Source organism: Strix uralensis, chromosome 13 (assembly GCF_047716275.1).
Source record: "Strix uralensis isolate ZFMK-TIS-50842 chromosome 13, bStrUra1, whole genome shotgun sequence".
In the NCBI taxonomy this organism is placed as follows: Eukaryota; Metazoa; Chordata; class Aves; order Strigiformes; family Strigidae; genus Strix; species Strix uralensis.
Genome location: NC_133984.1, coordinates 3237323 through 3252183, shown reverse-complemented (window position 1 = coordinate 3252183; position 14861 = coordinate 3237323). Strand labels below are relative to the sequence as shown.

The following is a 14861-nucleotide window of genomic DNA, read 5'->3' as shown; positions in this document are numbered from 1 at the left end:
CCTGCGCATTAGGGATAAATTCACACCTGAATGCTAATTTGGATTGCATATTGGATAATTGCAATTATGTATTGTGAACTCCTTTGAACTCCTCTAGTGCAATGCTATAAGCCAGTGGTTCTCGAACTGTATTCAGGAGGAAAAGGTAATTCACAAATTCATGGCAAGTAGCCCATAAATCGTTGAAAGGAGGAGTTAGGTGGCTAGCCAAAAAAAAGGAGATTTTGAAGACTTACAGCTCTGTACTAGTACTTCCCAGTGTAGTATTTTCCCCAGACAGAGCACTGTGGCTCTACTATTGCACTGTTCATTCCCATATACATCATGGTTTCATTCAGCCTCTGGGGCCTCCAGCTAATTCTGATCAAAAAATTGTTTTACGTGTGCTGCAATTTATGAGCTTTTATGTGAGAACAATAAAATAGAGGACTGAAGTGGCCTTGGGCACCAACTATTTTTCCTGGATTTGAAACAAGTTTATAGGAGCATAAAGGAAGAAGGGGAAACCTGCTGTTTATGTTTACTTACTACACTATTGGGAATCTCCATTTCAGGGAGTTCTATTTGAAAAGTACCTTTCATGTTCTGCAGAATTATCTCCTTGCTTTTCATTGGGTAAGGCACTGAGGAGTAAGAGCTCTTTAATAACTTACTTGGCTCTATTTGTTAAAGAACTCTTAAATTAGGACAGACAGATATGACATGATTACTCTTCTGCTCACTTCTCCAGTAGTTCTTGTTTAAGGGGGTCAATGTCTAATAGGGGCTTGTGTCTGAAATCTTTACTTGTCAAGATCTTTTCTTAGGTGTTAGCTTATTTGTAAGGGAAGACTGAAAATAAATTAAAACTGTAAAAGATGCATTAATACTGGCCCACCATCTGTTTTGGTCAAGATCTGTCAAGGAGATTAGCATGCCCAGAATTTAAGGAAGACAGCTGAATGAACTTTAGTAATAAATAGGATGATTTAGGGAAAGCCTTGAGTAACTCACTTGGTTATATTGTAAACATAAAAATACAGAGGATATGCACCCTGACATTTGTTTATAATCAATAGAGATTTAATTCAGAATACTTCAATTTTCAAACAGTATCTGTCTAAGAAAAATATTGTGTTAGAATCTTCCAGGTCTTTACTTGGAAAATATTGGGAGTGACCCTTACAAAACCAATCATCATTCTATTCCAGTAGGTAGCAGATATTTGTTATATTTTTTGATTGAATGCAAAAGATTTATGGGAGTTATTAAAATTGCAAAGTTAACCCAGTTATTCAAATCAAATGTGAACAAATTATTCAGCCTAAAATAGGAACTTTTTTTACTTTAATAGTTGGAGTCCATAAGGAGATTGTAAATGCACTGCACTGCACACTTCAATCACATGAAAGTTTTAAATAAAGTAGATATTGTTAAACCACTGAATATTAAATTCAATGCTAATTTCCTTAGGAGCATTAAAGCCATAAACAGGTTATGCATGGTATGGTAATAGATGAAACACTTCTGGGAAATAAGGCCTTTAACAAGCTTGGAGTACCTCGTGACTGTGGCAAGCAAAAGATGAGCTCATCAATTTCATTATTAATTCATTTCTAAGAACACAACTATGCTCATGTAAGACCTGACAAAACAGCATGAGCATTAATTTTGCAAACCAAAGTCTGTCTGCACCATGCAACACAGCAGGCAAAATTCAGCTGCAGCAGAGTAACTCTATCTGCTACATAGAAATCAATTACTACCCATTGGTATACAATTCTTTCAACAGCAATGCAGTATTAAAGGCAGATTAAAATATTCTGGAGAGGAAAAAAAAATAGTAAACAGTGAATCTGAAGTAAGAAACTGTAAAAACAGCTGTTAAAACAAAAGCTGGTGGTAAATGCAGTTGGCAAAAGGGTATATGTTCCCCACATAGTGACTGAAGAAACGCTGTGTTCCTCTCCATATTAAACTCCTTTACTTTGCAGCATGAAAGATCTACCCTTCTGTCAGCATAGAAAATCCAGTTAAATTTCATGGTGACAGCAGGAGTGTGAGATACCACGCAGAGTATTTGCCCTATTTCCTCAGATTACATGGCTAGCAATTTGCTGGGAAGACACAGATTTGTGAAATTAGTATTTTAAGTGCATTTTTCATCTATGACTCTTGCTTATTCATTTCAAACTTCACACAGGATATCTGGGAGAAGGAATTCCAGGTGGCATGTAAAATGCTGTGGGGGATGTCCAGGGATTTTACAGAGGTAGCATAGTAATCTATCATTTGGGTTGGGGAGTGAATTGCAATTACGCTACAGGAACAGCATTTCTGAAGGAAAAATACTGCAAAAAATACTTCAAGAGAAAGTTCACCCTTTGGCTTCTCTCATGGGGACCAGACCCAAAAAGTCAGGCAAAAGGCTCTCATAAATTCCAAACTAACATGGCAGTATGATATGAAAATACATTCTGGCACTTTTCCAACTGTTACTCTCCACGAAAGCTGTAAACTGTCATAAAGACAGTTTCGTTGGCTCCCCAGTGTAGAAAAATCAATAAATATTGTAAGAGCAGTTTATTGAATATATGTCAAGACTTCCTGGTTTTTCTTGAGTCAGAACATTTTATGGTATAATAGAAAGATATGATCAATGGTGCTTCAACAAATCATAGTGATCAAAGTAGCGAAAATCAAGGGAGCGACCATGCATAGTTAAAAATAGCAGAAGATCCTCACCTCAGTTTTGGACCAAACAAATCTCAGCCATATTACATAACTGAACAACAGAACATTATTAATTGGGAAAAGTATTTTTCAGCAGATTTATGTCCTAAAAATGACATCTAGCCACAGTGAGATACCCCTGATAGCTGAACCTCATCATCAACATCAATGGATGATGAACTAGCCTGAACTGTTTTAACACAGCCAGTCTTACACATCAATACAGTGTTTCTTGAAGGGCCATGTAAGCCCAGAATACAAATGTTCAATTTAAAAATAATTTTTAGGCATTAGTACTCCAAAGAAAAAAGTCCAGCTGTATCTGGAGGTAGTTGTGTCCTTCTAAGTCTGCGAACAGAAAGAATTACCCAAATCACAAAGTTTCAGCAGTCTACACCAGGAAAGATTTAAGCCTTCAAAGTATGGTAACATTGTCCCATGTGTCCTTGCTTTTTACCTCAGCTGGGAATAAACAAATTACTGATGTAACAGGAGGAGGTAGAACATTTGAATCTGTCTTTGAGGATCAAAGGTACCTCCCCACCTTTATCTAACCTCTGCCTTCATCACTGAATCATGAAATAGAAGCACAGAGTGATTTAGGTTAGAAGAGATCTCAGGAGGTCGTCTGTTCCCACACCCACCCACTGCAGGGCCAATTTTAATGTTGGATCAGGCTGTTCAGGGCCTTGTCCAGCCAAGTTTTGAATGCCCTCCCAGCACATCCAAGGACATTTACAGCAATGCCAACAACGGAACTTTGCTAGCCTCTGTTCCTTGTTGGGACAGTGATGCCATGAATAAAATGAATTACTACTGGGTTTTTTGTTGTTGGGGTTGTTTCTTGGGGATGGGACAGTTTGTGGTTGTTTGTTTGTTTGTTTTTTTACCAAATTCTGGTGTGAAAAAAAATGCATCTCATTAGTTCAATCCCATTCCTGTTAAAAAAATTACTTCAAATTGCTTTTCTCTGGTTTTAGGTCATGTCACATTACTGTGGATTGTCACTAGAGCTAACTTTAAAATATCTTATCCCATCATGTGGGTGTACTCTTAGGTATGAGCTTTGGTACGTATGCGTTGTTTTTATGTACCAGAAACATTTATCCCACGTTAATATTTCTAGCCTTGGTCAACAAAAAATTAGAAGTGTGATAAACTTTATGCTCATTAACAAACAAAAATTCAAATGAACATAGATGAGACCACCACAACTAACTTTCCTAATACACCTTTGCAGAACTGTGACATGTGGCTGCAAAATTTCAGCAAGTGAGCCACACAATGTAATGTACGTACTAAAATTAATGGAGGACTAAGTGAACAAAGTACTGAGAACACTATCAATCAGCATTACATCATGCTCCAAGAGTATATTCCTATGTGAGATGAAATATTATTTTCAATTATTGGAGTACCATGATAAAGCATATACCACAGTAAAGAGGAAACATATCTTACCTATTCATTTCTTCAAGGCAGTCTGTTGCAAAGTAGAAGCTCTTTATTTTGGGGTGGCATGCTTTGAAGGCACTATAAAATAAGCACAAAGAATAAAAAATACCTTTTCTTTCAAACAGTTTGTCTACAAATATGCAAGACTGAGCTGCTCTATGATTCTTCAGGATTTTCAAGTTTCATAGGCATTTTGAATCTTCAGTTGGAATTTTGCTGGATAAACTTATACTGATCTGATGACATCTACATCTGCGAGCCTAACTGATACTTTGTAAAAATTTCAGAAGCCCTTGAATGACTTAGAAATATAAATGCTTTCAATAACCACTGACATTATACATCGAAAAACTTCTTGGGTGAATTTTAAAATCTTATTTGGTATATTTAAGTACCTCTTAGTTGTATTCCAAAGATCAGCTAAAGGAATGAGAGTTTGATCCCACCACCTCTTCTCATGTATAGAGGGCTGCCAACTTCTGTATTATAACTGTCTCCTATCTTTATTGTAACTTTGATTCTGAAGATACACATCAATTTATCCAAATTTTATTTGATGTTAATAAATGATGAAGAGAAGGAATATAAAGATGAATATCCAGCCAGTAATTGCATTCAACTGGAGACAACATTTACAATACAGCACACTCAGATTTCCTTTACTTAGTCATAAGACTGTAAAATCTCTAGAATAGACTTAAATAAAGGAATGTTTCCTAAATTTGATACAATATATTTTTAATCCCTAATTATAATCTTCACTCAATTTGAGTTTAACAGAAGCAGTATGGAAAGTTCTAAGGAATATCAGTGGCAGGTTTGCTTTGTTTGGAAGTGGATTAATAGTAAAGAAGTTCCTTAGACAGTCTTAACTCTTTAGTCACTTTTAATTCCAGCAATTGCTTTGTCAAGTTACTCTAAAACCAACCATATCCCAAATACTTTTCATCTTAATCTACTAATCTTTGCTGTGTTTTTCCTGCAGTCAACATGAGTCATTAGTAGTTAATGCTTCTTCATTGCTCCTTCATCTTCCACCTAGCAAATAAGAGTTGCGAACGTTTAAATTTAAACCTTTTGTTTATTGTTACGTTATACGTATCTCTTTACTTTTATTGCACAGTCTGTTCTCACAGATAGCTTTTGATTCAAGAAGTCCTAGTTGTTTAGGGGTTCCCCCACCTTTAGTGATTTTAAATTTATGCAAAGGTTAATTTATAGAGTGAAATTCTTTGAAAAGTGCAAGTTAAATTAGGAATCACTGGAATAGTTTCAAAAGCATATGACAACAGATTTAACTTAATTTTAAAAGTCTGTACTGCTTTACTGGTGTAACTAGTACAATGTTAGTAATCTAGTATACTATATTCTTGGCTACATTGACCTGAGGTCCTGCATAGTAGCATGACAAAAGGCAGCTGTAAGACTGACATTGCTCTGTGTATTGCTAATAGTCCTTCTCCTTTCTCAAATGGCAATTCCGTCACCAGCCGCTTGGCCAGCGTACGTCAATTCTATCTGACTGATTTCACAAGACAGGGTCTGATTCTCACTTTAGCTGTGTCCAGACATCACTACCTTGCACTGTAGTCTATTCACACTACGTGCATGAGAAAATAATCAAGCTCAACATCTGACAGCATGGGTGATTTTGGTTCACATAAAAATGATTTTTATTAATGCTTTTATATGGTATAATCCCTCAGTTGAGCGGTTATTTGAAAACTGCTAAGAACAATAATCATATTTTTTACAAATTTTTTGTGTGAATATAATTAAAAGGAGTACTGCTATCAAGGAAACCACAAACTCAGAGCACTAAAGACTATTTTGATTAGTTGGCAAATGTTAAAAAACCACCACACTATCATTCATAACATTTATGTTAAAACACTGACATTTAAATAGTAATTACCAGATGTAAGAATAAGATTAGGAATCATTACACATGGCTTATGAAGAACCTGTGATGCAACATCTCCACTATCAATAGCTTAAATGCAAATGAGTGTTTTATTAATTACTATGATTTATTGCAGTTTTCAGAGACAAAAATGAAAGCTGAAGAAGCTTCACTTGGGCGCACTGATTTTCTTATATTATTCATACTAATGCGTAGAGTAACAGGCTTTCTTAACAAAAGTTCTACAGAAGAATGAGATAACAGCAGAGCTGAACTTGTGTGCAGTTTCCTTTGTCATGAGACTAGAAGTATATTAAAGGTAACTTTACCTTTGCACAGAGGGTCATCATAAAACATCTTAACTGCATAAAAGAAGATTTGAGAGGTATTTAAGTATTGTTTTGGCATCTGGAAATGGATAATTTCAACTGTAGATCCTCATCTCCCTAGCTACTTGTAATTTTGCAAAAGAAATTTGTGTGAAATTTGTGTCAATGAAATTTGAGTACATAGGAAATCCCGAATAGGGAGGAAACTTTTCTGATGCCCACTAGAGGGCATACGCTTTTTAATTATATCTACTGACTGTTAAGATTTTAATGCTTAAGATTTTGATTATTATATAAATATAGTTTTAAGTATACTCTGATCAAACTTATGATTTCTTTTACCCTATTTGTATAATGTGATTTTAGTGTCAAATATTCTTATAATTCTTAGTTTCCTACTTCTTAATGTGGAACTTTTTACTCCCCTTATGCCAGCTGACTCCCAGCAACTCCAACTGCTCTAGTAAAACACATTATATCCGTCTGTGAATAAGAAATGTGAAATAGTTCTGTATATGCCTGTATACACACACATATATCAGAGTGGTACGTCACACATTGTTAATTACACACTAATTCACAAATACTATACCTCCTTACAGACCTTAATTTTTAATACTCAAAATAGAAAGTAATTACTAAACAAATACTTCTGCATTGTTCCACTATTTAAGCATGATATGCTTTTTTCACAAAGTATCTTTTGCTGCAATGTCAGTTTTCAGTTGGTCTGAACTCTGTGCAACTTCTCCACCTTCTAGTGTTCCATTTGCCCAACCATCCTCCAGTTCTGAGATTTAAGTATTGGCTTGAACTGGAGAGGATTATGTGGTGGATCTAAAGATTCTAATCCTCTTGATTAATCCTGTTAGAGTATCACATGATGGACTTTCTGCTTGTAAATAGGATTATTTTCCTAGACAGGAAATTTACATACATAAAAGTATTAAAATGCTAATATTAGGGTTTCAAAGTCAGCCTTTTAGAAGTTAGACTATGTCAGAGTTAGTGTGATAAACAGAACCTAAATTTGGCTCCACTATGCTCGTGTACTGTGATACAACCTATGATTATGTATTCGAACATTACATTCTCACAGGAACACTACCTCAACTGCGGTGGACATGCTAGAGAGGTGAATCAGGATTATGCAACAGATAAGGCTACTTTCTGTAGGACCCCTGTTCCCAGTTGTTACGGAATTTGTGAATGTGTCATAAAATGCAGAATGAGCAAGAATTTTTTCATGGGTAAATCAACTAAATGCTGAAGGTCTTCCTGCTTATGTGGAGTTCTCACATGCCCAGTCACAGCGAACCAGACAATAATTGGTTACTACATGAATGTTCCTTAATATCTTTTTGCCTGATATTCTGATAATTTAGTGAAATGGCGAGCACTTACAGCTGCAGTAATGTATTGCACTGTTACGTATTTACACACTCTGAAGAAAATAGGTCTTTAATGTTATGAAATGGAAATCCCAATTCTGTGGAAACTTTTCATTTAAATGATTTGCAGTCCTGTTTATGGGCTACAAAGTGTGACAATAAATACATCTTCATCTCCCAGCAGTGTCACAAAGATAATTATTAGGGAAGCATTTAGATACATTAGCATTAAAAACTGCAGAAAAGTCTCCAGGGAAATAATTCTAGATGTATAGAGAAATAAAAATAATGCAGAAGAAAAATACCTGTATTTTTACCTTTGGCTTGTTTTGGAGGGTCCCAAACTGGATGCAGTGATCTAGACGTGGTGTAATGAGTATCAAGTATAAGGAAATAATCACTTCATCTACTGGCTGCACTCCAGCTAACACAGCCCAGGAGGCTGTCAGCCTTCTTTCCTGGGGGGGGGCTGTGGGTTTGCTGTTTGGTTTGCTGTCTACCAAGACTGTCAAGTTCATTTCAGAAGTAGTAATAAAAATTACTGAAATTGTAACAACCTTTAGGATATAACTTCATGCCTACCTATACTGTATCGATGACATTTATATAGAATTCTGACTGCACAGTTTCAGTATGAAGTACCAACAGTATGGCATACGCTCTCATAAATTTAAGACCTAAATCTGCTTTAATTATGCAACGAAAATTTTCACTAGGTGGAAATTGTTGTAAGTTCAGGCAAAGCACTAGTTAACGGTGATTAATTATATACGTAGTTACATTAATCTTTAGTCTTGTTCATCAACTCAATCATGGGGCATTGTAATTATCAGTATCTTTGAAACTAACATGATATTCATGTCATGCCACATCACACAAACTGAAATAACTAAGATTTCTAATACAGTATGATAACTTTTAATCATGAAGATGCAGGTGTTGCCTAAAAGCAGTGGAAAGTTTTTCGGTGTCAATGCAAGAAACCTCCTCTCTCAGGAACAAGGTCATTCTACATCCAAATATAGCCTGGGGAGCTAAAACAGTCTGAGATAATGCCATGATTCGTATAATAATCAGGGTACCTTCATTAAATGCGTTAGTGAGGCAAACCATCAAACCACACAGACTGATGCATTCAATTACGATATATTCTTGTGAAAGCTTTCTTAAGACTATTTCATTCAATATATCCCATGGACATTAGTAACAGTCATTCTATAAAACAGCATTCCCCACCTGACAGAACAGTGGAAAAGATAAATCTATTAATTATTCAAGTAAGACTTCATATTCTTTTGTTCAGTAAGGTTTGAACATTTCTCATTGATGGCTCTGAAAATAACAGAAATTTGAGGTGAAATCCAAGCTGAGTCCCAAAATGTTCTTAGTTTGGCTTTTGAGAGAGCTGAAAGAAAACTAACCCTGTGATTTTAGCTGGACTTCTTTATGCACTAAAATACTGAGCATACCTTTCAGGCAATTTTAATTTAAAACCAAATGAACCTACCAAAGGGAAAAAAAAAAGGAAAGAACTAGTTTTTTTTCCCCCCGTCCTTAGTTACTGTCAAGGTAACTGCTTTACTAGGTTTTGTATTAATGTTAAAATGTACCAAATAATATAGAAGTGAGTAAGAACACAACCAGGTTTATATTTTCAGATTTCAAACTTGCAATGAATTTTAGGTTACATTCCAGCACCTACTAAAACTCCACTATTAAATGAAAAAGGTATCCTAAAGTGGAAAGAAGTGAGAATTGATCCTATAAAATCTTTCTTTCACTAGCTCTCTGAAAAGGAGGCAAGGAAATCCTAACTGAAATATTTCCCTCTAATCTAGCAGAGAGAATAATGAAGTGTGAGTTAGAACTTTTACAGAACATGCTGGGTCAAAATGGGTCACCATCACCTTAATTTTATTTGTAAAAGGAATGCAGAAGGATCAAACCACAGGAAGTTGTCCCTAGGCTCACCAGAACCATCAGCTTTTCAGCAGATAGCAGTTTTCAGGCAATGACAATCATGCCTAGTCCCGTCCTCGGTGAGACAATACAGAAGAGGGTAGGTAAGCGTTTGGAAGCACGCTTACTGAGGCTGTGGGTTAGAGCCGGCTCTAACACAAGCAGCGCCTCCCTTCACATATACTGGACGTACTGAAATGTAAGTGAGCGCAACACTGGGTTTACTGGCTCTGCAGTTTTCAGAGCAGCAGGTAAAGCAGTGGCAAATGTAAGGTGCGCTTTTTATGATGGGGGAAATATACAAATGATAGTGCATGAAGGAAGAAATCAAAGGGAAATTCAGCTCAGCGAACAAAGCAAATACTATTAACGTCTTCATTAGACTTTTACCCCTGGATCTACCTATTTTTGAAAGGATTCAAAGCCTGAAGGTACTCATTTTTCAGTAGCATGCAAAGTTGCAGTTAATCGGACTTTTTCCTGTGTACATACCCTACAGAAATTGTTCTCTAAGAAATGTTCTGAGGAAATGTGTTCTAATGCTTCAAGCAAAGCTCTGGAAGCTATTTCTAGCTGTGCGCAATGACCTTCTGTTTGATCTTGGTTAATTCACTGAAGTCTGTTAAGTGTTTTATATTCTAACAAAAGGGGATTCTTCTTCCTGTATTTTTGTTCAATATCATTATTAATATCTACTCATTCCTCAGAGGAATTTATAGTGCGCAGTTCATGTTTAATTTCTACAGTGATACCCTCAGCTGAGAGGAGTAATACAAGTATAAATGCACTGTCTTCTCATTCTCAGACAGACAGTAATAATATCTCCAGACAAGAACAACTGAAGAGGTTTGATTTTCTCATGAGTAGTCTGTATTGTAATTCGTATTTTCAGTAGCTTTATTGTATACGTGTTTATAGTTGTAAGACTTTTATTCCTCAGATCAAAACCACATTTAGTCCCTGGAAAAGCACAACAAAAACTCAGGATGCTTATTTATAACTAGGAAAGCTTTAGTAAGAGAGTATCTTTAATGCTATGCTATGTAGCTCCTCATGGTAGCAAGTTTTAAAAATCCAGATGCAGCACACAGAAGACACACGCAAATAATACCAGCAAAGTGCTAGTCTCAAAGCGTTAGAATTGTTCTGTTAAACCTGCTGTTCGGCAGCTATGAATTCCAACCCCAACACTGCTTACAAACAATTTCCAATGAGTGTCTGTTATTAAATACGCCTTAAGGGTGGCAAAGCTTAGCATATGCTTTTTACTGGGAGCATAATGCAGTAGTAGCAATATGCACATAAGCAATAACGCAATGTTCATTTTGCATATGGAACCTAAATATTTTAGCAGTTGAGAATAACACAATATTGGGTAAATAAGCTTCCTCCACAAAGGAGAAAATGGAGATGATATTCACCATCCCTTGCTATGATATCTTTAATGGTATTTCTTATGGTAATTGTTTCTTGCACACGATTCTTATCAAGATAACCATACTGAACCTAAGAAAGTTTGCTCTCTTGGCTAACGTATTCATTATTTTTTACTTTACTCACTTAACTGAAGTTGTAACTGGTCTATCTGGAAAGCTGACCAAAGATCCAATTCTTTGTAAGAGAGTTTATGGAATTTACATTAAATTGTAGCTTTTATAACAGAGACACTAAAACTTAACTGGTCCTATTATGTATTATTTACAGATTTCAAGGTTTTCTGTGTAACTTCCTGCTCTAAGCTTTGAAAATTGTCAGTACTATGTATAGTATACTTCCAAGAGCAATAGCTTAATTTATAAACATAATTGACAATTACTTACTGTTTTCTTCTGCATTCAGTTGCTCTATCTATTCTGAACTCAGGTAGACTAATGAATCCTTCTGCTTTTTCATCCTATGAAAAGAGAAGTGATAGTAAAGAAGAACTTAAAGAAGAGAGAAGTGAGCAGTAGCCACTCGGGTCTTATGCTAAGGACAACCATCCAATTAATTGAAATACTGAACATATTTTCCCCATGATGTTTTTACTTAAAAAAATGTATTTACTTCATCATACAGTGTCAATAACTTTTATGAAGTAACTAAACTGCCAGTTTCTTAAAGGAGCTGCAGTCAGCCTAATTCCCCTTTGCTGAAGATTACAGAAAACTTTTCAGCACCAAATCCAGCACCTAAAATAGCATTCAAGACATCAACAACTACAGAGAAGAATTCTGTTTCATCATCACATAGTCTACATTTTAAAACTGTTTTGTGGATGCCTCCTTCAAAAGTCATGATCGTGCAGACCATCTGCCCTCCTAATAATAATTAAGAAAGTTCCTACAGCGAGCTCACCGGTGATTAAATGGAAAAGTAATAACTAGAAAGTATCTCTTGTTGCTTCTTGCTCTTTTGAAGTAATTTACCAGGAAAATCAAGGAGACATATTAACACCAGTCAGATTTTTGAAAAGTATTAGCAAGTGTACTACGAATTATGGTTGGGCTGTAAACAACAGACTGAAAATCAGTAGGAGACTTAATGACTACCACCTTGCATGTAACAATGTCAAACAAACAAGATGTACAACACAAAACCTGTATCATCCATAGTCTGAAACAATACTGTTTTGGGCTGACAAGAAAATACTAAAACTGAGGATAATTATGTAAGTAAAATTGTCCTCTTGAAGCAAATGGAAAATATGAACTAAAATACCAAGTAATCAAAGCAGGCTGTACACAGACAGTTTAGTTCAGGCACTGAGGCTCAATGCATACAAATGGAAGAAGAATAGCAGTCTAACGATTTTTGGCTTCTCCCCTCCATTATTTTTCCTACATATATGCAGATTGCACAAGCGTAGGCCCAGTGGTTTTCAATAACATTTTGCCAAGAACAGCGTTTTACACATGAAAAACTGCAAACTCCAGACTAATTCAGCAAAAAGCAAGAGGAACATCTATATAAGAATAACTTAGAGATAAAGAGGTCTACAAATTCAGATTTTCACATCTGCTTCACATAATGCTTAACTAACACGAAAGGTTACACTGGATACATCTCCCCACACAACTGAAACTAAGGAGAGCTGCGTGTGAACACTGTGTTAGTCCAAATAAATGTCTGTGGAAAACTATTAACTACTAATGTATTCATTTCTTTAAGAGTGCCATGAACATCTGCTATTTTATTAAGCTTGTACATGGACTTTGGAGACCTTCAAAAATAATTTAAATTGAAATATTTCCAGCTAGAGCAAACCAAACCTGGCAGTTAAAGGGCAGTTCACTGACATATGCTACCATGTAAAAATAGACTTTAATCAAGAGAATTATAAAGGTTAAGGTTTAATTTTTACTTTCTCCAAACATAGAGTATACTTACATTCTGGTTTGTGTACCAGTACAAGGATGAATCCTTCAGAATAAACCAGTACTTTTTCCATTTCTGTGTGAAATAACCTTTGGCATCCTTTTTCTTCCATAGCCAGCCTTCACAATCTCCATGCCCCAAGTCTTTGCAGGAAATCCGTCTTCTGCTCCCACTCGTTACAGAGCTGCCTGAGAACGCGACAACAGTGTGAGACATCTCACTGAATGAAACAGTGAAAGAACTATTCTTCTCAATATAAACGCACCACGAATTTTTAATGATGATTCAATTCAAAATCCTTCAAGCCAAATCCTCTCCAGTTTCGGGGAGAGGACATTGAATGGACAATTTCCAAATTCGACAATGCTCTGCAATTTTGGTTTCAGCATGAATACAAAATAAAAGGGGCCTGTTTTATGCAATGGTTTATTTAATCTCTAGAGGGTTCATTCTTCTTAGGGCTGCATGTTTATCTGATTAAGATGAGCATCATCATTCCAAAGTAAAACTGTATTCATTTAGCCTCAATCTGAAACTCAGAGCATGACATAATCTGTATACAGATGTAAATATTACTTCTTCCGGACATCTTCTGTTACTACTTTTAGCAGTAGAAGGCCTGTCAAATTCTGGGCATTTTAAAACTCAGTTTTTATAGTCATTATTTATAGTCAATAAATAAAAAGATCATCTACTTCTATAAAAATGCACATGCTTACATTTCTTCTATCCTGAATTTAACTGAACAACAATATTTTAACTTTACTGCATCCTGTTTAAAGGCACACCACCAGGAAAAGTTGAGGGTTTTTTGTTGTTATTTCAATACATCCTAACTGAAAGCCTGAAAATTTTAGTGTGCCTTGTAAATATCAATAAGAACTTTTTTTCTTAATTATGGTACCATTTTTCCTGAAAAAAAACTCTGTAGGAAATTTCCTTAAAAAATTAGACACTTTTCTGTGAAAAATCAAGTTTATATTCCTAAAAGAATTATATTTGTCCTACATCTGAGAAACAGTGAAGGCATTTAGATAACATCAAAACACCATCCTTTGTTCTGTAACATTCTACAACCCAGTTCTTAACATTTTGCTCTTTTTAGAATAAGATACTGTGCTGTGTCCTGGTCAGGTTTAGAAGTATTAAAAACATATAGTACAATAAAAGGAAAATTTTCATAGAAAGGAGACTAAACCAACAAATAGAATAAAAAGAACTCACTGACCATATACTTTCATATGAATTTATTATGCTGTAACTAGTTTTCATATGTTCATTGTTTCTCAAATAGGCCCTGAATGGATAGAGAGCAGAAGGAAAGGGCAAAATGTACAGATACTATCTTTCTTCTACGTCAGTCAGTGGAAATTTTACTACCAAGTCTAGCAATATTATATCTTATAACACATTTATTTGGTATTTTAATTTGGTATTTTATTTTGGTGTTTACCAATCAAATTTAGAAATATTTGAATTAAGTTGAACTTTGGCATTTGACCCAGGTCACTTATTATCAGAGAAGAAATCTCATACTCTAGTTTCAAAACCTTAACTCAGATGAGTTACCTTTTGACCATTTTCTGCTTTTTACCCTGAGGGAAGCGTAATGGAATGACTGTAAGGAAAAAAAAAATAATTATGAAAAACCAGTGCAGGCAAGAGTAGTAACACGAAACAGCTGGCATTCACTACCATCTCCATGGTTATATTAGGGTTAGTTATCATAGGATCAGTTATCATGGGATCTCATTT

General features: G+C 35.4%; 1 protein-coding gene across 4 annotated transcripts in view; it reads right to left on the bottom strand.

The window, feature by feature from the left end:
• The window catches only part of LOC141949452 (connector enhancer of kinase suppressor of ras 2-like), a 212909-nt gene that overhangs the window by 19928 nt on the left and 178120 nt on the right, over positions 1–14861 (bottom strand). For all 4 annotated transcript variants that reach the window (XM_074883088.1, XM_074883090.1, XM_074883089.1 and 1 more), the window contains exons 16-19: positions 14676–14724; positions 13119–13294; positions 11570–11643; positions 4174–4245 (exon numbers count right to left, since the gene is read on the bottom strand). In XM_074883088.1, coding sequence (XP_074739189.1) covers positions 4174–4245; positions 11570–11643; positions 13119–13294; positions 14676–14724 — 371 coding nt within the window. The remainder of the gene's footprint in view (positions 1–4173; positions 4246–11569; positions 11644–13118; positions 13295–14675; positions 14725–14861) is intronic.